Raw genomic sequence first — 25,768 nt, forward strand, 5'->3', positions numbered from 1 at the left:
CGACATGTTCTACGCAGCCTCACTGTTCTCATTGTACGTACTTTATGTAGTTGTAGCTTCAGATAAAGAACAAATTATTGTTCTACTAATCCTTGCTGTACAATTGGTGCGTTTGCATTAAAAAAAGATTCATGTCGCTAATTCTTGGATAGACCGCGCATTCTTCCCTTGATTAAAAAGTGAAGTAAAAAGTATGAGACCGTGTACTTTTTGATGACTTTCACAGCCCAGGCTCTCTTCCCTGCATCCTGCCTTGCCTGAATTCCTCTCCAGCAGGTTTCGATTTTGATCGCTGCAATGAATAAAAAGTGCAGAATCAGGGACGTTCCTTTAATAGGGGAAAATCAATCCTTAAAAACTAACTTTGGGCCTAGGCTTGCCAACTCTGCTTGGGCCTATTCCTGGAGCTGTCATCATGTGACATCCTGCCTCTAACCACCCTGTTCCCCACCTCCACCCCCCGCACTGCCACCAATGGCCATCCAATAAGCCAAGGGAAAAGCCAATCGAAACTTCATTAGCTGTTTGAGTGACGGTCAAGAACCAACCAAACAGGCAGTTTCCCTCCTGTTTGATATTTTTATAAATAGAGAGTTTATAACTAGTAAGTCATGAATCCCTGCCAAACCTGCTCATTAATCCCTCGGAGATCATGACTTTCCATTTCTGCACCGAACTCCACCACTGCATCTTTCCTCATCCCGTACCCTACCCTCATTTTCCCAATTATAATACGGACATGTCAACGGGAGTAGATCATTCGGCCCCTCGAGCCTGCTCCACCATTTAATAAGATCAGGGCTGACCTGACAGACATGAGCAGGGGCCTGAGATCGTGCCCTGCGTCACATAAGAATGCATGGCATGCACATGAACAGGTTTCTGAAGAGCTAGAAAAGACGCTGACTGGTTTGAGAAACCTTGGGGGTAATTTTAAGCTAAACCTCAATCGGAACATCTCTCCAATATCATCATTTGTTGACTTAAATAGTGGGCAAAGTCAGACATTGTTTAAAATAAATTTCATACACCGAATCTGGTCAGCTTACTAATGTGCATGAGGTTAAAATTATCCACGGGGCTGTGAAGGAGATAAAAAGGTGAGTAAAGGAGCTCCAACATTGCGGCTTCTCTTCCTCTTACCTGCCTTTTTCTGTTTCTGAAACTCCCCCCTTTGGATTTTGCCCTTGTATTTGGCCTGGAGCTTTGCAACTGGAGAAAGAGATGAAAACTGGTTGGTAAATTGACTACATTTAGGAATGGTTCACCCAGCTAAATACCCAGCCATTTGTTAGGCGACCAGATCAGAAACCCCAATGTATATTGTGAAGCCAGATTAGAACCCAACAACTTTATATTTTGGCATTAGTGTGAAGATAAGATGTTTCATTCCAGGCACAATTCTATTGACGCACTAGGGAGATTTTATCAAAACAAACTTTGATTAACAATACATTTAACTATAACAAAGGAATTAGCTTAACTTTTAATAATTGAACAGTACTTAAACATGGCAAGATACAATTCTTAATTGCTAACCTATCACCATTAGTTCCCAATCAAGCAATATTTATCTTATTGATTTAAAACACTCTTTAAAATTAGTTAGCAAAACACAGGTGTTCTGGATTGTGACCTAGCTTAACAGTATTGGAGCTTTCAGAAAGCCTCTGGAGAGGGGGAGAGAGAGAGAGAGAGAGACAGAGAGACAGAGACAAAGAGACATTTCTTCCTTCCACTAGCTCCGGACAGCAATTGCTCTTTATTATAGAATGAAACTGAAATTGTTTTTCCTCTTAGCTTAGCTACTCCCATTAACCACAATAGTCTGTCCCTGAAAAACCTCATTAAAACTCACATAACTCTGCATACCTAGTCTAAAACCCAGGAGAACATGCATAAATAAAAGGTCCATTACTGTTACAAAGTAATACATTCCTGGCTAAAATCAGTTACTATCCTGCATTCTCAGCATTTGAGCTGCACGTTTTCCCAGAGAAATTGATTCTTGTAACAAAACACTGCCTCTTAAAACAACCCCAAATTAATCACAAAATATATCAAAATAGCATAGTATCGTCAAAGGTTAATAATCCAGCTGTCTATGGAGGAGAGGAAAGTATCTTTCTTCACCTTCGCTTTGTTTCCATGTTACATGTAATGCCCCTTCACTCCTCGTCACAATTCACTGGAGTGCAATAAGGAGCAGAATGACTGGCTGATGATTGCTGTCTTTCATTTAGGGCTTTCCAGGGTAGACACTGAGCAGAAGTGAGTGAGTAATCACACCATCTGATTTTGGGATAGAGTACTGCAACAACAATTTGCATTTACATAGCATTTTTAACCCAAGATATCCCAAGGCACTTATCAAGGAGGCTTATCAGACATTTGACATTGGGCCAATTAAAGATTGATGCAAGGTTTTAAGGAATGTCCGAAAGGAGGAGGGAGACAGGGAGAGGTTGAAGGAGAGAATTCCAGAGCTCAGGCTCCAGGGAGCTGATGCTATAGCAGCATTAATGGAATGATGGAAAATCAGGGATACACAAAATTGTGGAACGCAAAGACCTTAGAGTTGTAAGATAATTTTAAACGGGAGGCATTATTATAGAATCTTACACCGTAAAAAAGGCCCTTCAGCCCACCGTGTCTGCACTGGCCCTCAGGCACCATTGGTTAAACACGAGGAAAGTGTCCTACGTGTAATTTTCAGCCTGAGTTCCGTTAGTTGGGACAGGCCAGAGTGAAATATAATCCATCCTGGAAAATGCTAAACAAAAGAAGACAAACATCAGCCAGACTTTCTACTCCCAATCGCTCTCCAGTGAACCATGATGAGGACTGAATGGGCGATACATGTAAACAGAGTCAGTTCTGGGTACAAAGCCCAGTGTCACAACAACATCTTTTATTTATGTAGCACCTTTAACATAATGAAAGGTCCCAAGGTGCTTCACAGGAGTATTATAAGATGCAGACTGACACCAAGCACGTAAGGAGATGTCAGGTCATGTGATCAAAATGGGCATAGGCTTTGTGGGGGGGCGGGGGGTAGTGTTTAAAGATGGAAGTCATGGTCAAGGGTTGGAGAGGTTCAGGGAGGAAATTCCTGTGCCAAAGCAGCCGAATGTATGACGCTCGAGTGATGAAAATCAAGGATGCTGAAGAGGCCAGAGCTGGAGCAATGCAGATGCCATGGACAGTTGAGGCTGGAAGAGGTTATAGAGATGGAGAAGGGCAAGGCCATGGAGGGATTTGAGAACAAGGATGAGAGTTTTAAAGCTCTAGTCACTTACTTAACCGAGAGCCAATGTAGGTTAGCAAGCACAAGGGTGAACAGGAATTGATGTGAACTAGGACACGGTTAGCAGAATTCTGAATGACCTCAAGTTTACAGAGAGTGGAATGTGAGACACAAAGGAGAGGCAATGGTCTAATGGTATCATTGCTAGACTATCAATCCAGAAACTCAGCTAATGTTCTGGAGACGCATGTTCGAATCCCGCCATGGCAGATGACAGAATTTGAACTCAGTAAAAAATATCTGGAATTAAGGATCTACTGATGACCATGAAACCATTATCGATTGATGGAAAAACCCATCTGGTTCACTAATGTCCTTTAGGGAAGGAAATCTCCCATCCTTACCTGGTCTGGCCCACGTGACCCCAGAGCCACAGCAATGTGGTTGACTCTCAGTAGCCCTCCGGCAAATAGGGATAGGCAATAAACGCTGGCCAGCCAGCAATGCCCAGTTTCGACGAACAAATGAAAAATAGCCAGGAAAGTCAGACGGGATCTTATAAGCCTTGGGCAGGTGTGCCGATAAAATTCCATCCTCTGTGTCTTGATGTCATTCTGTGTTTTATAATGCTCCTTGGTGAAATGCCTTGGGAGGTTTCAGTATGTTAAAGGTGCTATACAAACATTTGTTGTTGTTGTCCCCATTGTTTACAAAGCAGAATGTCAGAGAGAGACGATCTATCAGCTCACCTAAGGCGTTCTTGCTGGCTTGATAGGCGTCCTCAGTGGCAAACAGTGTCTTTGGAAATCGGATAAATATCTTTGTTCTGAAAAACAAAAAAAGACAGAAATCATCTGTGGCGTCTTCATCAAAACTCTCCAACTTTCTGATGTCAATGGAAGATTCCACCCGAATATCAGACTGCGGAATGATTTGGAGCTCAAAGGGAGGAGCTATTTGGGCCTGGTGGATTTAAGGATATACTTGGAGAACTCTGTGCCAAGGTTTCCCACAGCTCAGGATCTAACACTGTGCTAGAGGGACATTTTACAGGCGGCACCCAGTAAGGAAGCCCCCATTCACGCCACTGTCTAACTGAGGACAGTCGCCTGCCTCCCAGAGCTGCCGACCCAATCAGGTCAATGAAAGAATAAGTCCAAAGATGTGTAGGCTAGGTGGATGGGCCAGGGTGAGTGCATGAGGTTACAGAGATAGGGCGGAGGGAGGGACTTTGCGGAATACTCATTTGGAGAGTCAGTGCAGACACGATGGGCTGAATGGCCTCCTTCTGCGCTGTAGCGATTCTATGATTCTAAGACCAGTGAGCGAGTGATGTTTTTGCCAGGCTGGGTAAGGGCTGCAGAGCTTTGGAAGAGTGGGAAATGGGGTAAGAGGGGAACTGGCCAAGGCAAGGATCAGAAAAGTCGTGTCCAGGTACATCCATTTATAATTGACCCAACATTCCTGGCATCCGGCAAGATTGACACAGAAAAGTCAGACATTTGATGAGATGGTTGGGAATCTGCATAAAGAGTTCTAAATCTCACTGTTCAGCTGCTCCAATATCACCCAAAGGTTTGGTGAAGCAGAGGACTATCTATCCTCGTGTGTCCACTGTACATTCGGGGTGGGCGTTATGATACATTGAATAATGGTAAGAAATGGAAGCAGGATGAGGCCATTTGGCCCAGTGAACCTTCTCCACCATTCTATAAAACCATAGCTGATCGTATGTTACATTTCATGATTCCTGATTCGTTCAGTGTCCAAGAAAAAATAATAATTGATTTTTTTAACGTTTGTACGGTGAACATTTTCTTTAAGTACCTTCCCATTTTGTATTCCTCCTGTTTGTAGCCAATATGCTTCACCAGCCGTTCAACCCCTTCTGAGGCAGGTCCATTCCAGTTTGGCCAGGTTTCGGGGCACAATAATTTATACCTACAGGAAAAGAACACTGAAATGTGAACGTGTAACTCCAACCTCAGCATGGACAGTGTGTTAAGGAAAGGAGTCCATTTGATTTCCATGTTTTCATTTGCATTCCCCCACTCTCCCACCTCAGTGGTTAGCATTGCTGTCTCACAGCGCCAGGGATCTGGGTTCAATTCCAGCCTCGGGTCACTGTCTGTGTGGAGTTCCCCCCATGTCCATGGGGGTTTCCTCTGAGTGCTCCGGTTTCCTCTCTCAGCCCAAAGACGTGCAGGTTAGATTGATTGGCCATGCTAAATTGCTCTTTAGTGTCAGGGTAAATATGTAGGGTTACAGGGGATTGTTGTTAGCACAACAATCAATGGGCCAAATGGCCTCCTTGTGCACTGTGGGAATTCTATAATCCTGTGAACTCTTGGACAGTCAGGTTATCAACTTGAATCATCAGGGAAACAGAGGAATTGTCAGCTGATTTCTCACTCCCTGAAACTTTCCTCACAGGATAATGTAACTCACCCAGAGGAAACCCACGCAGACACGGGGAGAATGTGCAAACCACACAGACAGTGCTCTGAGATCGGAATCGAAACTGGGTCCCTGGCACTGTGAGACAGCAGTGCTAACCACTGCGCCACCGTGCTGCCCGACAAGCTCAATCAGGGTGACACCCTCCCAAGGCTGGACAACGGGCTAACAGTGCACAGTGTGGAGGAGGAATAACCCACTGGATTAAGTATTGGAGAGTGGCAGTCCAGCATGGTGTCAAAGTCCAACAAGAATTACACTGGTCGGAATACTGGGGGGGTGGGGGGCAGGTGGGGTGGGGGGGGGGGGGGGGGTGAATGTCCACATTTGTTCCATTCACGTGGCCTAATATGGGAAAGAAAAGCTTCTTGGTCTTCAGGTGGGAACAAAGAAACAGGAGTAGGCCATTCAGCCCATCAAGTCTGCTCCGCCATTCTATTCGGCTGATCATCTCCCTCACTGCCGCTTTTCCACACTATCACCATATCCTTTGATATCATTAGAGTCCAGAAATCTATTGATTTCTGTCTTGAACCTGCTCAAAGATTGAGCTTCCACAGTCCTCTGGGGCAGAGAATTCCAAAGTTTCACCGCCGTCTGAGTGAAGAAATTCCTCCTTATCTCAGTCTGACATGGCCTGCTGCTTATTCTGTCACCTGGTTCTAGACTCAGCAGCCCTGTCACATGCCCTGTAAGAGGTGTGAAAGTTTCACTGAGTACTCAACAGCCTCATTCAGCCCGTGTATAGCGTTACCTTTTTAAGAACGCATCGTACTTCCTGCGGTAAGAAAATCCTGCTCTTCTCACACGAAGATGTTCCATGAGGCCCAAATACTTCACCTGATGTCTTACTAACATGTCATCAAACCTGCCTGCAGAGAGAGAGAGAGAGCGAGAGGAGGGATGGGGGGATAGTGACAGAAAGAGAATAAATTCCATTTGCCAGTACCATCACATATGTGCTTACAACACAAATTTATTCCGTGCTGTGGGTCAGTTTAGCAATTCATTATATATTAATAGACATTTACAACACAGAGGAGGCCATTCAGCCCATTGTTTCCACGCTGGTAAACAATGGTCTGATGACACTAATCCCATTTACCAGCACTTGGTCCATAGCCCTGGAGGTTACGGCAGCAAGGGTGATTAACTAAATACTTCTTAAATGTTGCAAGAGTTTCTGACTCAACCACCCTTTCAAACAATGAGTTCCAGACTCCTGCCATCCTCTGAGTGAAAAGAATTCTCCTCAACTCCCCTCTTAGCCTTCCATCTCTTACCTTAAATCTCTGCCCTCTGGTTACCTACCCCTCTAATAATGGAAAAAGTGCCTTCCTATCCACCCCAGCTATCACCCTAATCTTATTCATCTCTATCAGGTCCCCTCTCAATCTTTCCTGCTCCAAGGAACACAGCCCCAGCTTATCCAATCTTTCCGCACAGCTCAGACCCTCCAACCCAGCCCCTGATGAATCTCATCTGCACTCTCTCCAGTGCAATCGCATCCTTCCTATATTGTGGTGACCAGAGCTGCTTGCAGTACTCCAGCTGTGGCCACACCAGTTGTATCCAGTTCCAGCATAACCTCCCTGCTCTTGTCTCTATTCCTTTGTTAATATAGGCAAGTGGAATTTGCATGTTGTCCCCATGTCCGTATGGGTTTCCTCCGGGTGCTCCGATTACCTTCCACAATCGAAAGATGTGCAGGTTAGGTTGATTGGCCGTGCTAAATTGACCTTTAGTGTCAGGGAGAGCAGCAGGGTAAATATGTGGGGGTATAGGGATAGCACCTGGGTGGAATTGTTGTCGATGCAGGCTGAATGACCTCCTTCTGCTCTGGAGGAATTCTACAATTCTAGCCCACATGCCTTCTTAACCACCTTATCTATCTGCCCTGCCACCTCAGGGATCTGTGGATACGCACTCTGAGGTCCCTCTGATCTTCAGTACTTCCCAGAGTCCTACCATTCACAGTGTATCACCAACCCCACCCACTCTCCCTCCTCCCACCTTCCCCTACCAACCCCCATGACTCCACCACCACCCCCCACGCCCCCACACTTGTATTACCAGCACCTTGCTATTAAAATTTCATTGAGTCATGGGCTGATGAAGATGAGGGATATTAACATTGGGAAACGGAGGGCTCGCTCATGTCTGACAGCTAAGGTAGCATCAAGCATTCCCAGGTCAGTCTCGATACAACATTCCACAATATTCAAGATGGCGGCGCAAAGTCTGAGTCTCACCTGGCTGCTTGGCATCATTTGGTTTGATACACCTGACATAGGAAGGCACCTTTGACATCAGGATGTCAATCAGACCCATCAAGCTGTACTTGAACTGGGTGGCCACCTGTTGCAGGAGGAACAGTCATGGAAATGAGTAGCATGTCAGAGAGAGAGAACGAGTCACAAATGTTCAAATCCCGGTTAAAAAAAAATAGAATTCCATTTTAAGGTAATACAAGACCAGCTCAGAATAATTTTACTTGTACCCTTCGTTTCCAAATTTTACTGTTTTTTTTCCTTTAGGGTGGCAAGATGTAACTCACAATGACTTGCATGAAAATAAACTGCCTGCTGTTATTATTTTTGATTAAAATTCTCTGTGGTTCCTTCCAGAGCTCCAATGATGAGCATTATCTAATGAAACGTAATGATGTTGCAACAAACCCTGACTTATTTTACAATTCAAAATTACTTCAGTTCTCTGGCTGGGGTCGATAGAATCAGTCTGTGCGGTCTTTGGCACTGTGAAGCAGCAGTGCTAACCACTGTGCCGCTGGAGGGCATGGGTTCAGACCCCACTCCAGAGCATATAATCTGGGTTGTTGCTCCAATGCGGTACTGAGAGATGGGGAGTGGGAGGGGAGTGGATTCTATGGCCTCGCTCGTCCCAAAACTGTAAAATCCTGCCCGAGATCAAAGGACAATCCTATGGCCCGCCCCTCCCTCAGTCTGATTCCCATGGCTGGCAGGGTGATAAAATTCTGGCCTGGATGTTAATCGGAGCTTCCGTCTTGTCCTCTCCAATGGCTGTTAAAGATCCCATCGTATTATTTGAAGAAGGCTGTTCTCCCTGGAATCCTATCCAGCATCTAACATCACTAAAACAGACCATTAGACGTAGGAGCAGAAGTAGGCCATTTGGCCCATTGAGTCTGCTCTGCCCTCAATGAGAAAAACTCCACTTTCCCGCCTTATCCCTATAACCCCTTGATTATCTTACCGATTAAAAACGCCTATCTTAGTTTTGAACATACTCATCCAAAGCAGGAAAGTGGGGTTGAGACCGAGCTAAGATCAGCGATGATTGTATTAACTAACAAGAGCAGGCTCGAAGGGCTGAATTGCCAACTCCTGCTCCTAGATCTTATGTCCTTATGATCGCCCTAGTGAACCTTCTCCGGACTGAGTCCAATGCCAATATATCTTTCCTTTGATAAGATTATCTCATTGTTGTCTGTGGGAGCTTGCTGTGTACAAATTGGCTGCTGTGGACCCATTGATCACGGAAGGAGCAATCATGATGCAGTTCAAAAGGCTGAGGAAACAGCCTGATAATCTTTCCAAGATTTTCCCACTATTCCCCCAAGAGAAGCAAAAATGGTCTTGGCTCTCACATGGTGAATGGCACCCTCAGGACAGGAGAATGAGAAAACTAATGGAAAAGAAAATGATCGGGACTAGCCTATTAACAAGTCATTGGTTGAGTTGGCCTTTACAAGGTATAAACTCAAGAACATATTTCTAGCCAATAATGATTTAAATGGACAGCAACTGCAAAGTGAATACTCACTGTCTCAGGTCTTTTCTTCGTATCCAATTCAGAAATGCTGAAACATTCTTTAACTATGAAGTTTGTAGAACCACACATTACCTGCACAGAGAGACAAAGAGCTATTAGTAACATATTTACACTTTGATACAGAGCTGATGTTTTACAGATGACATTTCTTTGCATTTGTGGTTGGGGTATGGAATGGACTGCCTGCTGTGATAGTGGAGATGGACACTTTAGGAACTTCCAAGCAGTTATTGGATAGGCACATGGAGCACACCAGAATGATAGGGCGTGGGATAGCTTGATCCTGGTTTCAGACAAAGTTTGGCATAAGGGTCGAAGGGCCTACACTGTGCTGTACTGTTCTATGTTCTATGTTCAAGAGTTAAAATATATCCAAAGGCAAAGGGACCAAGGAGGGCAGTGGGGATGTGGGAGGGGGGAGAGGGTGGCAGTTGGCTCAGATTTTACAATAGTAATTGTTGTGTTCAATTATTCTGGCCGGAACATTCTGGCTGCCAACACCGGTGGGATTTTTGATCCCACTGATGAAGTGCCCCTGCCGTGGGTTTCCTGCCAGCAAGAGGATGGAGTCAATGGGAAATTACCATTGATAAGGGTGAGACCAGAAGATCCTATTGCCAGGACATGGTATGCTGCCTCCCATCAGAGAATCCCACCCTTTGGATGGAATATTCCCATTCCACCCGCCGTAGGAATCGTAGCAGGTGGGACACGGGCCATGTAAAATTGAGCGGGATTTTCCAACCTTGGGGCAAGGGTGGCTGGAAAATCCTGCTATCTTTGTTTGATTAGGTGAGTCTGTTTACAATTGATACTCACCGTGTTTGATTAGTTAAGCCTGGGTGTGAACACAGAGAAAAACAAACTATCGAAGTTGCTGGAAGCCAAAAGCTGTAAGCAACGGGCAGACATATGTGAATAAAGTCTATTACAACGTAGAAACTAATGTAATCTCAGCAAAGCTTTGAGACATATAAAATATACATCAGTAATGATGGGGAAACTGTCAGTACTTGGCTACGTTACATCTGTGAAACTGACAGTAACTTCAGGAGGCAATATATGTGCGGTTAACTCCGGAAATCCAAAAGTTGCAACCTGAGATTCTACTTCTTCAGAGGGTACACTGGCGAGATCCCCCAGAGGTAACAATCAATTAGGAATCACTGCACTGAAAAAACTTCCACCCTTATAATCCTATTCTCACTCTCAAAACTTGTAAAAAATTTACACCTTATTGAATGAAGCATCATTAGGATTTTAGCAGTGCACTAAATTCATAATTACTGTAAAACATTCTCACTGATTTTGACAAGAGTTATTGTACATTTATTAAATGCCAGATCTCTCCAAAGGAATTCCATGTATTTATAAAATTACTGTTTAAATTTTAGTTTCCAATATTTTATGATATGGAGATAAGAACATAAGAAATAGGAGCAGGAGTAGGCCATCTAGCCCCTCAAGCCTGCCCCACCATTCAATAAGATCATGGCTGATCTGAAGTGGATCAGTTCCACTTTCCCGCTTTCTCCCCATAACCCTTAATTCCCTTGTCCATCAAAAACCTATCTACCCATGACTTAAATATATTCAGCGAGATAGCCTCCACCACTTCAATGGGCAGAGAATTCCAGAGATTCACCACCCTTTGAGTGAAGAAGTTCCTCCTCAACTCCGTTCTAAACTGTCCCCCCCTTATCTTGAGGCTGTGCCCTCTAGTCCTGCTGTCCTTTCTGAGCGGGAAGAATCTCTCTACCTCTACCCTATCCATCCCTTTCATTATTTTATACGTCTCTATAAGATCCCCCCTCATCCTTCTAAACTCCAATGAGTACAGGCCCAGTCTATTTAGTCTGTCTTCATAGTTCAACCCCCTCAACTCCGGTATCAGCCTAGTGAACCTCCTCTGCACTCCCTCCAAGGCCAAAATATCCTTGCGCAAGTGCGGCGACCAAAACTGCACACAGTACTCCAGCTGCGGCCTCACCAGTGCCCTGAACAGTTGCAGCAAGACCTCCCTGCTTTTATATTCTATCCCCCCCCGCTATAAAGGCCAGCATTCCATTCGAGATGCTGACGTTGAACTAGGGTGGGCACAGTGAGAAGTATCACAACACCAGGTTAAAGTCCAACAGGTTTATTTGGAATCACGAGCTTTCGGAGCGCTGCTCCTTCATCAGATGAGACCTCACCACTCAACTAATGAAGGAGCAGCTCTCTGAAAGCTCATGATTCCAAATAAACCTGTTGGACTTTAACCTGATATTGTGAGACTTCTTACCGTGTCCAATATTTCAGCTCCTGTCTGAATCCCTCAGACCTGTCCCAATCATTTATTCTGCTTTCTGGAAAATCCAAAATGATTTTGGGTTTTGCTGTCTGTGAGGAAACTTCAACGTGATTGGCTGCTTACCCTGCTTCATGACATCACAGTTGGTGGAAGTCTGTAAGTCCGGTTGACTTGGTGCCAGATTCAAGCTGATGTTGGGTAGGGGAGGCCTGCGTCACAGAGATCCCTAGTGTTTTTTTTTATGGGAAGCTTTGTTCGTGGTCAGGGATGAGTTACTTTGCTTCACTGCTGAGTGCAAATTCTGGGTCAGTTAGTAGAAGAAAGTAAAACTCCTTTAAGAGGGGGAAAGGGAGATTCAAAGAGACAGTCATCCACTTTCTCTCCCTCCCACCACCATCAATTCCAGTGTTCCTTTCAGCATATAAACTAGATCAGTTGTATAAAGTTATATAAAGACTAAGGCCTAGGAAGAGGTTGCTTGGAAATGAGCCAAGATCTGTATGTTAATTGCGTCCATAGGCTGAAGCCTAGGAACAGGTTACCTATGTAGGATGTTGCCTCTGTCCTACCACCCCCCCCTCGTTCAGATGCACCTCTGAGCAATGTCTGTGCATGTGATAGAATCATTGAAGACCTACACTGCAGAAGGTAGAGCCTGCACTGACAACAATCCCACGCAGCCCCAATCCCATAACCCCACATATTTACCCTGCTAATCCCCCTGACACTAAGGAGTAACTTAGAATGGCCAATCATAGAACCCACTGAATCCCTACAGAGCAGAAGGAGACCATTCAGCCCATCGAGCCTGCACTGGCAACAATCCCACCCAAGTCCTATTCCCGTAACCCCAAGTATTTACCCTGCTAATCCCCCCGATAATGTAGCATGGCCAGTCAACCTAACCTTCACATCTATGGACTGCAGGAGGAAACCGGAGCACCCAGAGGAAACCCACGTAGACACAGGGAGAATGTGCAAATTCCACACAAAGTTGGAATTGAACCCAGGTCCCTGGAGCTGTGAGGCAGCAGTGCTAACCACTGTGCCACTCTGCCGTCCATGGATCCACAGAATTCAATCTGATATTAAAAAATTATAAAGTGTAATTTACACAATTAACATAAAATTTGCCCCTTGTGCAATCTTCAGGCTTTTAAAGTTTGGTCTTATCTAATCACAATGATTGGATTTACTTAGTTTTCCCATTTATTCTTTTTGAACCCTGGTGCTGCCCTGGATCATGAACCCTGGATGTTCACTTGTGTCTTTCAATGTTCTGTGATAAAGAAGCATTCGCTGGTCGGAGGCATTTGACAATGAAACTTATTCTTCCTCTTTCATATTGACCTGCCCTGTCACTCAGTCAACGGGCCCATCAACTCGCCAGAAACTGACACAGATTGATATCCAATAGATTATACTGGCACCTCCTGGCTCAGCTGTTACCTGTTAGTCATTATTCTGATAATTGCCACAATGACATCAGGGAATGTTCTTGCCGTTTAATTACTGGCCACCACCTCCAGAGTTTCCAACACCTCCTTCCGTGGTGACACTAGAATTGCCCTTCTTGAGTTGCTCACCTCTTTGAGATTCCTGTACAGCAGATCATTGTTCTTATCGAGAAATCCTAGTTGAATGGGAATGAGAGAAACAGTTATACCTTTCCAGAATATGATTAGGTGCAAACTTTGCAGACATAAATTATCCAACAGATAGAATCATAGATTGGAGGCCATTTGGCTCATTTAACCTGCACCAACAATGATCCACCCAGGACCTATCCCTATGTACGCACACACTCAGCTCCCTAACACTGAGGGGCAATTTAGCATGGCCAATCCACCTAACCCGCACATCCTTGGACTGTGGGAGGCAACTGGAGCACCCGGAGGAAACCCATGCAGTCATGGGGAGAATGTGCAAACTCCATGCAGATGGTCATCTGAGACCTGAATTGAACCAGGGTCTCTAGTGCTGTGAGGCAGCAGTGCTAATCACTGTGCCACCATGTCACCCACCTTCTCTGATATTGTAAAGCTTCACAATGTCTTTGCTCTCAATGAAACAAGGAAAGTAATGCCATCCTTTTAATATGTATAACCAAAATGAGACTTTCCTGTCTGTCTAATGAGCACAGAATGGGCCAGCATGTGGAAATCCTGAGCTTTCCACACTCACTAGCTTCAGATTGAATGGTGTAATGAAATCAATGACCACCATCATTATTCATTCAAAGCCAGTTTGACTCAGGTAGATTCATGAAGCGCAGTGTCGCATGTTGTATCCAGAGAAAGTTAGAGACAAAAACAGAAAGACTCAGCAGGTCTAGCAGCATCCGTGGAGAGAGAAGCAGAGTAAAGCCTTGAGTCTGCATGACTTTTCTTCAGAACCTATCTTGTGTTTTGAGGAGGAGCCGTACTGAACTCGAAACATTGACTCTGTTTCTCTCTCTATAGATGTCGCCAGACCTGCTAAGTCTTCCCAGCACTTCCTGGTTTTATTTCCGATTTCCAGCATCGGCAGTATTTTGCTTTTATTGATGTTAGAGAAGGTTAGAAATGGCCACCAGTTGTGAGCTTACTCCAGAGCTCCTGGCTTACCTATAACATTATAAGTGACATCTCCTGCATAGTGTAGCAACCTGAAATCACCACGCGACATAGTCTTCCTCGTCTTCTGATCGGCCAGCTTGTGTCTGCAAGGCATAATGGAGAAAGATTGACCTCAATAGGGTGAAGAGTTTTACAGACACTTCTAGAAGCCTCTTTTGGCCAGGTCCTTGCAAACTGAAATGTCGTTGAGGGTTAAATAAAATGTATCCTCTGGAGCTGAACATCCATTTTTCCCTTCCTCCCCCAGAATAAAGTTAGCTTGGCTCCAGCACACACCTCCCCATTTTCTCCTGAAGGGTCATAGTTTGAGGAAACAATGAGCTTTTTTGTCAAAGAGTACAACACCTCTAACATCTACAAGAATGTTCCCAATGGTGGGAGTCTAGAATCGTGAGTCATAGTTGAACCTTTAACCTTTTTAAAGTGTATTTATTTATCAGTCACAAGTATGCTTACATTAACACTGCAATGAAGTTACTGTGAAAATCCCCTAGTCACCACACTCTGGCACCTGTTTGGGCACACAGAAGGAGACTTTAGCACGGCCAATGCACCTAACCTGCATGTCTTTTGGACTGCGGGAGGAAACCGGAGGACCCAGAGGAAACCCATGCGGACACGGGAAGATTGTGCAGACCACACAGACAGTGACCCAAGCCGGGAATCAAACCTGGGTCCCTGGTGCTGTAAGGCAGCAGTGCTAACCACTGTGCTACCACAGTGAAGGGATTGAGGGATATGGGGGGAAGGGGGGAATCAGGATATTGAATTTGATGATCAGCCATGATCAAAATGAATGGTGGAGAAGGCTTGAAGGGCCAAATGCCCTACTCCTGCTTCTAGTTTCTATGTTTCTATGTTATTCAATGCCACATGCACCAACAGCTCTTTAATCTCTCAAACAATTATCATCCTAGATCGAAAGGGTCAGGAGATTATTTGACTATCACGCATCCAAATTAAACTCAACCCTATGTTCAACTGATGTCTGCACACCTCCAATCTGAAAGTGGCAATCCACAAGCAGCGGAAGCCAAGTATATTCCCTGGCTAAGTGGTTGCTGAGTCAATGTGTTATTCAACTTCTGTCCTAGCTGCGATCGGCCAACTCAGCACAGATCAAGGACCGAACCTGGGCTTTTGTGAGTTTCAGTCCTGCACTCACCAATTTTATTTGGCCAACCGCATGTCTAACAGCCACAAATAGCCATTGTTAAGAATCAAGCGTCTTTACATTAAACAACTGAGGATAGGTGCAGAACATCTGAGAAAATAGTAAGAATTATTTCTGTCTCTAAGGACAGTGGAGACACTGTTCCTAATCTCAAATTTTGAACACAATTGAAACCAGAAATCTGCTTGGGCATGTTCAGAAAACCATAGCAAAGGCCAAAAAAAAAAATCAATTTCAGATACGGGGCAAGGAACATACAGACGTACGGAATAGGAGCAGGAGTAGGCCATTCAGCCCCTCGAGTCTGCTCTGCCATTCAGTAAGATCATGGCTGATCTATCCACGTTTCAAATTCCACATTCTCATCGATCCCCGATAACCTTTGATTTTCTTCCCAACAAGTATCTATCTACCTCCACCTTAACAATTTTCAATGACCCCTCTATCTGAGACAGAGAATTCCAAAGTCACAAAAGCCTCCGAGGGAAAAAAACTCTCCTCATCCCTGATTTTAAAATTGTCTCTCGTTCTGGACATAGTTACCATTGGAAACATATTTTCCATGACCACTGTAAGAACACTGTTCAGGATCTTATATATTCCAATCAAGCCACCCCTCACTCTTTTAAACTTCAAAATCAGAGAATCACAAAATCACACAGTGCAGAAAAGACCCTGCAGCCCATCGACTCTGCACCAACATGTGAGAAACACTTGACCTATCAACCTAATCCTATTTACCAGCCCTTGGCCCATAGCCTTGAATGTTATGATGTGCCAAGTTCTCATCCAGGCACTTTTTAAAGGATGGGAGGCATCCCGCCTCCATCACCCTCCCAGATGGTGCATTCCAGACTGTCACCACGCTCTGGGTAAAAAAGATTTTCCTCACATCCCGTTTCAACATTCTGCTCCTCACCTTGAACCTATGTCCACTCATGACTGACCCTTCAACTAAAAAGAATAGCTGCTCCCTATCCACTCTGTCCATGCCCCTCATAATCTTGTACACCTCAATCAGGTCACCCTCTAGTCTTCTCTGCTCCAGAGAAAACCCAAGCTTAGCCAACCTCTCTTCATAATTTAAATGTTCCATCCCAGGCAGCATCCTGGTGAATCTGCTCTGCACCTTCTCCAGTGCAATCACATCCTTCCAATAATGTGATGACCAGAACTACACACAGTACTCTAGCTGTGGCCCCATCAAAATTGATAAAGGCAAGTGTCCCATATGCCTTTTTCACCACCCCACTAATAAGCCCTTCCATCTTCAGCGATCTATAGGCAAACATCCAAGGTCCCTTTGTTCCTCAGAATTTCATGCCATTCATTGAATACTTCCTTGTCAAATTGCTCCTTCTGAAGCATATCACCTTACATTTTTCTGGGTTAAAATCCATCTGCCACTCTTCTGCCCATTTGACCATCCCATCCTTATCTTCCTGTAGCCCAAGTCACTCATCCTCACTGTTAACCAACTGGCCAATCTTTGTGTCATCTGCAAACTTACTAATCCAACCCCCCACATAGTCAGTTGTGTCATTTATAAAACTGACAAATAATAGGGGATCCAGCACAGGATCCTGTGATACACTGGTTTCCAGTCATTAAAGTAGAAACAAGCTCAATCTGTCCAATCTATCCTCAATAGACAACCGTTGAACATTCAACAATGAGGACACAATGTCAATACTTGGGTCTTTCTGGCTGTTGACTGGTGGAGTGAGCAGCTTTAATTAAGGGACCCTAGAATCCCGTAGAATCCCTATAATGGAGAAGGAGGCTATTAAGCCCATCGAGTCTGTATTAACTCTCCAAAAGAGCATTGTTCTCAGGCCCACCACACCCCCCTGTCCAATCCTGTAACCCCACGCAATTACCATGGCTAATCCACTGTGCACCAATACCAGTGTTTGAATCTAACCTGAACTGATGGAAATAGTGTCTATGGCTGTGCAGGTCCATGTGTTTGAGATCAAAGCTTAGTTTTGAGTAAGTGGATTCCAAACTCCATCACCTCAGTGCCTTTATTCAGAGACAGTAAAGGAATGACTGGTGTGGAAAAGAGAATCGTACTGATAAATGCACACTAACCCCCTTTTATAGATTAAGCCTAGGAGTAAGAGATGTACGCTGGCTTTTGATGTCCCTTGATCTGAGAAAACCTGATCTAAGTATCAAACCATGGGCATGTGGGTAGTTCAAGCCTGAGGCCTACGTTCCAACCCAATATATACTAATGAGCTGAATGTTTCCTCTTCCTGCTGAGTGTAAACGATTCTCATTGAAGAGTTTGGGTCATCTTAGCTTAGTTCTTTCACAATTTGGGTGCAAGGACCAAATGCCCTTCACTTGACAATGTGCAGGATGATTGGTCTGGGGGTGTTGGACAATCAGGCCTAATTACTCTGAGGGCAGGATTGAGGCCACTACAGTGTGAAATCCAATCTGAGCCTGCTTCATCCTGACACTGGGGGCATTCAAAGTAGTTCCAATTCTCCAGGACTGCACTTCTGCGAGGGCAAGTTTCACTATAAAGAAAGGTATGAGTGGAATCAGTTTCTGGTTACTGGAGATGTCCCTTTCCTCCCTTTGTTCAAGTAAATATCTTTATCTTAATGCTGGTATCTTGGAAAGTCAACAGAAGCTGTGATCTTACAGAGCACCTCAGGTACCCACGTTAGGAAGTGAGGGTGGGCTGCCACTTTCTCCTCTAGTCTGTCCAGAAAGGTAAAGTCTGTGGCTTCCCCGGGTCGCAGACATTCTTCATCCTGATTGGGAGGGAAACAAAGAAGTCACTCAGATAACAGCACATTGACATTGAAATACCAGGATAACATGTGCCGAGTGAAGTAACCCCGGCACGTTGAAGAATGGTTGGTGGGGAAGAAACAAAAGGGGTTGCTGAGTATCAAGTACCAACATGATGACAGCACAGGCTATCATGAAATCATACAGCACAAAGGGAGGCCATTTGGCCCATTATACCTGTACTGACTCTTCGAAACAGCTCCCCAATTAGTCTCACTCCCCTTCTCTTTCCTCACAATCCTGAAAATATTCTGTTTTCCAGTATATATATCCAGTTCCCATTTGAAAGTTACGATTGAGACTCTTTCTTCCACCCTTTCAGACAGTATATTCCAGATCGTAACAGCACACTGCTGGAAACAGGTTCTCCTCATCTCCCCATTGAGAGAGAGGTAGGAATAAACAAAGGCCATTCAGCCCCTTGAGCCTGCTCTCCCTGCTGTGAACTACATGTTGAGTGGAGATTGGGTGATGGCAGGGATTGTGATCAGAGAGCCTTGGGTCACAAATGAAAAACAGGCTCATGGAGGAAGTTCAGGGAACTTCCTAGTGTTCATAATACCAAGATTAACGTGATCAAAACCTTCAGAGGGAGAGTGATGAGAATATTGGAATAAAACAAATTGTTTCCAAAGTTTCAATGTAGGATATGGGTAGAGGAGATAGGAATTCCAATAGGCTATTCAGATCTTTAAAACTGTTCTGTAACTCAATGAGTCCATGGCTGAGCTATCTCATTACTCCACATGTCCATCATAGTTCATTAACATCCTTTTGGAAAGGAGCTCTGTCTGCCTTACCCAGACTGGCCTGTATGTGACTCCAGACTCACAGCAGTGTGATTGACTCTAAATTGCTCTCTGTATGGTCTAGCAAGCCACTAGTTGTGTTCAAGGAGGTGGCTCACCACCACCTTCTCAAGGGCAATTAGAGTTGAGCAATAAATGCTGACTTGGCCAATGATATACACAGCACATGAATGAATAAAAAAGGGATGAATGGGGAATGTTATATTCACAGGTGGTGTGATGATATAAGAAATGTAATTTTATCATGTTTCTTGTAAGGAGTCTGTTTAAAATTCAGTTTTGCTTTACACAGTGCTGATTTGTCCGCGCCAGTAGCTCACATGCTGAGAATGCAGGCTAATGATTGATTTTAGTTAGAGATATTTTTGTTTTAGTCTGATTTCATGCATTTTTGTTGATTTTGGTTTTTCCCCTGGGGTTTCAGAGTAGGGATTTGATTAGGTTGATTGACATAGACAGTGTTAGATGAATGGTGGTGGAGCTAATCTTGCAAGGAAAACACACAATTCTCTTTTATTTTATAACAGTCAGTTTCTGCTCCATTCTGAAAAAGATCAAGGGATGTGTCTCTGTCTCTGTCTCGCTATCTATCTCTCTCTCTCTCTCTCTCTCTCCTGGGGTGTTCAAAGCCTCTAGAATTGTTTACAAGCAAAAACAAGCAAGCCTGTATATCACTAACTGATTTTGAAGAGGGGTTTCAGTCCATAAGAGGAATATTGCTTGAATTATAACAAATTGAGATAGGTTATCAGTGAAGAATTGTATCTTATCATGTTTAAGTATTTCAATTGGTAAAAGTTAAGCTAATTCATTTCTTATAGTTAAACGGTATTGATAAATAAAGTTTGTTTTGATAAAAGCTTCCTAGTGGGTTATCTGGAATGAAACACCTTATCCTCACACTAATGCCAAAATAGAAAAACTGTTGTGGTCTAATCAGACTTCTTTAAGATACTTTGGTGTTTTGGTTGTGTTACTCTAACAGTGGTGACTTATTCCTGATGAAATGATACAGAGAAAGGTCAGTATTCTTACCAAGATGGAAATAATGCCTTTGTATTTCTGCTCCACAAGATCACAGATGATCTTGTTGTTGAAGTATTGGATTGGCTCCCACTGCAGACATAAATATAAACAAAATCAGACAGATATAGAGCCATAGAACGATACATGTTAGAAGGAGGCTGTTTGGCCCATCATACTTGTGTCAGATCCTTGAAAGATCTTTCCAATTGGTCCCATTACCCTGTTCTTTCTCCATAGCTCTGCAATTTGTTTTCCTTTTCAAGGAGCTACCTAATTGCCCCTTGAAAGTTATGACTCAATCGCTTTCCACCTCCGATTGGAGTGCAGGCCTTTCTGGTCTGTATTGTGGCAATGTGGCAGTGAGGCACACTGACGAGCTGTGGTAAATTCCCATTGGAATACATGACTCAGACTCACACACAGCATTCAGTTATGGAATTGGCACCACGTGGAGATAACGTCTCAGGGAGGAACCAGTTTCCTGATGATGAGCGCTCCTGGTCCATCCATATCACTCTCAACTTAAGGTCAGAATAGAAAACAATCCACCATTGGATATATAAGAAGCCTCAGGAGGACACAAGCTCAGAAACCTAACCAAACATTGGATGTTTTTCTTTTGCCTTTCATTTTTAAGGTATTCGTTGATGACTTTTGTTTTAATCTAGTATTTTGGTGATTTTTTTGTGCACATCAAAGTGAGTAACATTTTTCCAAGGTTATCACTGAGTTCTCTTGTGCAAACTATCACAGGAGCCTCACAGCATCAACCTCCCTCTGACTTAATCCAGTTTCAGGAGAAGGTGCCCCAATGTAACAATCCCGCCTCTCACACAGCCCACTTCTCCTGAGCTCTTAGTGCCACTAAGTGCTGAATTACGGATGTGTTTTGTTCATTGAACTCTCACTGACTTGAGTCAGTGGCATCCCATTATCCGAGCTGGATTGAAATCCAGACTTGTGCTCAGAGGTGAAAGAGAAATGTTCAACCTCTGGCATCCGTCCTGGGCATCACTGCTCCATTCCTTGGTTCTTTCTCCCATAACCAGATACAACAATTTGCCACAACAACAGATAAAGCTCAAGTTAATAATGGGAGCCTTTCAATGCTGCAACATACCAACAGTGTTCTACCTAGACTGCTCTCAACTGGTTCATCTTGTCACGTGTGTAGGTTAGGCTGATTGGCCATACTAAATTGTCCCTTAGTGTCGGTTAGGGTGATTAGCGGGGTAAATATGTGGGATTACAGGGACAGGGCCTGGGTGAGATACACTGTTGGAGAGCCAGTGCAGATTTCTCAAGGGCAATGAATGATGGCCAGCCAGCAATGCCATGGAAAGATTTCATCTATAGGTCTCAGTGTGACATTGGGAACTCATTAGTAAAGATGTTTTACAATTTCCTTACACTTTGGAACTCATCTCTCAATGTCTGCAGCAACTGGTCTCGAGGTGCACATTGAGAGATTTAATAATATGTCAAATTCATTTGTCCAGTTACAGGTTGTTTTCTCTTGAGGGTGAGGAGTGGTACCTTACCTCTGGATCGAATGGTGGAGCAGACTCGATGGGCTGATTGGCCTAATTCTGCTCCTATGTTTTCTTTACCAATCAGTCACTGCCCACACATAGGGATAGTAAATAGTGAGCATCAGCAATGTGTTTAACTCTGGCCCAAGCCTGGTCTGGTCTTAGTTCAATGTCCTCACATCCACCACTTTCCTCAACGGTCACTGGGTAAAAACAATCTTCCGGGAGAAAAGGGGACACTAAAATATTCTTATGTTCTTAAAAGCAATTGCAGCACCTACACTGCTCTCTCGTCTAAAATCAGCCAATCAAGAGTTAAATCTGGGACTTCCATAGAATCCCTACAGTGCTGAAAGAGGCCATTTGGCCCATCAAGTCCACACTGACACTCCAAAACAGCATCCCATCCAGGCCCTCCCTACATCCTATCCCCGTGCCATGCACAATTTTACATTGCTAATCCACCTAACCTACACATCTTCGGACAGTAGGAGGAAACTAGAGCACCCGGAGGAAAGCCCCATCGACACTGAGAGATTGTGGAGATGCCAGCGTTGGACTGGGATAAACACAGCAAGAAGTCTCACAACACCAGGTTAAACTCCAACAGGTTTATTTGGTAGCAAAAGCCATTAGCTTTCAGAGCGCTTGCTGTCCCTTCATCAGGTGAGCACAGACAGTGACCCAAGGCCGGAATTGAACCCACGTTCCTGGCACTGTGAGGTAACATTGTGCCGCTGTGCCTGGCCCAAATGTTTCAATAAACAGAGTCATCTGTCGTGGTGGGGGAGTGGGGGATGAGAGTTACTCTCTACAGCTCCCTCTTCCTTTAAGATGTTCCTCAAGACCTACCTCCCTGGACAAGGCCAGGCCTAATATCTCCTTGTGTGGCTCAGTGTCAGAGTCTTGTCTGATACACACCCTGGGATGATCTACCACACTCTATAAACACCAACAGCTGTTGTACTCACTTTTGTTTTATTTGTTTGGCCCATCACTTGAGAGTTTTAATAAAAAATGTAATGATTATTATAAAATGTTGCAGAATGGATTTTCCCAGAGTAAGTCTGAATTATTAATGAGAATAATACTGGAAATTCATCAACAGAGAAGAAGTCACCCTGAAGCAAACTGACTTTCTTCAGAGTGAACAACGAGATATTTGCAGTCTCAGAATTGTAAGCAGCAAGGTAATACAAGAGGAATAGTCTGTACCTGGATCCCCTCAGCCTCATACTCCTCCTGCTCAGATTTCAGTGTCAACTCTATCAGTAGCTGTTGGAGCTTCTCATTACAGTAATTAATACAGAACTGCTCAAAACTGGAGAGAGAGAGAGAGAAGTCATTCACTTGATTATATCCATTCAAGAGAAAAGACATGTTTCATTTATGTTTCTATGCCTGTCTGAATTTACCTGCCTCCTCCTTGTATCCCATTGTCATTGCACCCAAATCCACGGTGGGTAGGTATAGATGTGTGTTTGTGTGTGTGTGTATGACTGCGTGTGTATGTTTTGTGTGTGTGTGTGTGGCGGGGGTGGAGGTGTGGGGGCTGCTGTGGGTGTGTGTTGGGCAGCATGCTACCACAGTGGTTAGCACTGCTGCCTCACTGCGCCAGGGACCCAGGCTCAATTCCCGGCTTGGGTCACTGTCTGTGTGGAGTTTGCATGTTCTCCCCATGTCTCCATAGGTTTCTTCTGGGTGCTCCGCTTTCCTCCCACAGTCCAAAGATGCACGGGTTAGGTGCATTGGCCATACTAAATTCTCTCTCAGTGTACCCAAACAAGCGCCGGAGTGTGGTGACTTGGGGATTTTCACGATAACTTCATAACAAATAAACTTTAACTTAACTGTGTATATATGTTGGTGTATGGCTGTATGTGTGGGGGAATGAGGGGGTGTGTGTGTGCATGGGATGCGTATGGGGAGGGTGAGGGTGTGTATGTAGATGGGTGGGAGGGTGTTTGTATGTGTGTATGTGTGCGTGCTTGCATGTGTGCGTGCGTGTTCCCTGACATGTTCATCCATCTTTGAAAACGCTCGTAAGGTTCTGGCCTCCAGTGCTTTGCCGCAATGGCTGTAGGTAAAGAGTGAGACTGGTCAGTGTGGCAGGCTATTTGACTGTGGGGGCCAGCACAACTAACCCTATTAACCTTAGCCGACGTCCACAGATGTACATTTTCCAAGCACAATCCAAAATGCTGACTGATTGTTTTCCCCTCTCCCCAGGCCAGAGGCTGCTGCTGCAAATCACCGTGTCCTCCATTTCCCTCTGGAACTCAGTGCGGTCCAGGAATCAAGTGTTCCTGCGCTTTCAGGATGATATCAATAATAATGTTCAAGTAGAAAAGATGTATTGATTACAGTTAACCCCACAATGAATTTATCATGAGAAGCCATGTATACAAGGGTGTCCATGTTTAATAGATTATTGATAACCTATTGTTACTGTACAGGTGTCACTTGTGTTAAGATAACTGGATATTCAACAACTAAAGCACAAGGTAATTCTCTCAATGAGAGAATAGAAGTGCCGATTCATTGACACAGCACCTATTATGTAAAATAATAATGCATAAAGGATTTTTTTCCATTCGTTCACAGGATGAGTGTTGTTGGCTGGGCCAGCATTTAATGCCCATCCCTGAGGACATTTAAGAGTGAACAAAGTTGCTGTGGACCTGGAGTCACATGTAGGCCACCACACCAGGTGAGGACAGTAGATTTCCTTCCCCAAAACATATTAGTGAAACAGATGTGTTTTTACAACAATTGGCAATGGTTTCATGGTCATCTTTAGACATTTAATTCCAGATTTTTACTGAATTCAAATTTCACCATCTGCCGTGGTGTGTTTTGAACCCAAGGCCTCAGAGCATCACCCTGGGTCTCTGGATTATTAATCCCACTGCCAAGACATCTCTGGTAATAAAGACAGCATATCCAACACTGAAATCCTCTCTTGCTACACATTGCAATAAGAAATCTCACAACACCAAGTTAAAGTCCAATGGATTTATTGGGAATCACGAGCTTTCAGAGCACTTCAAAAGCTTGTGATTCCAAATAAACTTGTTGGATTTTAACCTGATGTTGTGAGACTTCTTAAAGTGCCTACCCCAGTCATCTCCCCATCATAGCTACACATTGCAGTGTCAACCTTGCTTTTGATGCTCAGATCCTAGGCTGGGACTTGAACACAGAATCATGTGACTCAGAAGCAAGTGTGTTACCAATGGAGCCACCACAGCACACCTGCTGGGTGCTTTAAAAGGTGTAATTTTAATCTATTTGTCACTACATCACCATGGCCCCCTGGAGACTCACCATCCCACTTCACTAAGTTAGATTCAAATCTAGCCTCATAAGGACATAAGAAATTGGAGCGGGAGTAGGCCATCTAGCCCTTCGAGCCTGCCCCGCCATTCAATAAGATCATGGCTGATCTGAAGTGGCTCAGTTCCACTTTCCCGCTTTCTCCCCATAACCCTTAATTCCCTTGCCTACCAAAAACCTATCTACCCATGTCTTAAATATATTTAGCGAGGCAGCCTCCACCACTTCAACGGGCAGAGAATTCCAGAGATTCACCACCCTTTGAGTAAAGAAGTTCCTCCTCAACTCCGTTCTAAACTGCCTGCCCCCTTATCTTGAGGCTGTGCCCTCTAGTCCTGCTGTCCTTTGATCTTTCCACAAGATTGCAGACTTCTTCTATGGTGGAAATGGCAGGTCCAAGTCGTAGTGGCGTAACTGACCAATCCAAGCCCCTGACACAGGGTTCGAATCCCACCGTGACAGATGTTGAAATTTGAATTCAATAACATTTGGAATTAGAAGTCTAACGATGACCATGAGACCATAGTCTATTGTCATAAAACCCATCTGGTTCACTAACATCCTTTAGGGAAGGAAATCTGCCGTCATTACCCGGTCTGGCCTACATGTGACTCCAGACCCACAGCAATGTGGTTGACTCTTAACCACCCTC

At 44.3% G+C, this 25,768-nt stretch overlaps 1 protein-coding gene across 1 annotated transcript in view; it reads right to left on the minus strand.

The window, feature by feature from the left end:
* Positions 1-25,768, minus strand: part of myo1ha (myosin IHa) — a 70,959-nt gene that overhangs the window by 22,600 nt on the left and 22,591 nt on the right. Inside the window, exons 11-22 of the mRNA XM_080208669.1 lie at positions 22,996-23,101; positions 20,258-20,338; positions 18,282-18,373; positions 14,417-14,511; positions 13,397-13,443; positions 9,509-9,589; positions 7,957-8,062; positions 6,459-6,576; positions 5,075-5,188; positions 3,997-4,073; positions 1,144-1,212; positions 208-292 (exon numbers count right to left, since the gene is read on the minus strand). Coding sequence (XP_080064795.1) covers positions 208-292; positions 1,144-1,212; positions 3,997-4,073; positions 5,075-5,188; positions 6,459-6,576; positions 7,957-8,062; positions 9,509-9,589; positions 13,397-13,443; positions 14,417-14,511; positions 18,282-18,373; positions 20,258-20,338; positions 22,996-23,101 — 1,071 coding nt within the window. The remainder of the gene's footprint in view (positions 1-207; positions 293-1,143; positions 1,213-3,996; positions 4,074-5,074; positions 5,189-6,458; positions 6,577-7,956; positions 8,063-9,508; positions 9,590-13,396; positions 13,444-14,416; positions 14,512-18,281; positions 18,374-20,257; positions 20,339-22,995; positions 23,102-25,768) is intronic.

The sequence above is a fragment of the Carcharhinus amblyrhynchos genome, chromosome 20, assembly GCF_965287045.1.
Source record: "Carcharhinus amblyrhynchos chromosome 20, sCarAmb.v2.hapA, whole genome shotgun sequence".
NCBI lineage: Eukaryota > Metazoa > Chordata > Chondrichthyes > Carcharhiniformes > Carcharhinidae > Carcharhinus > Carcharhinus amblyrhynchos.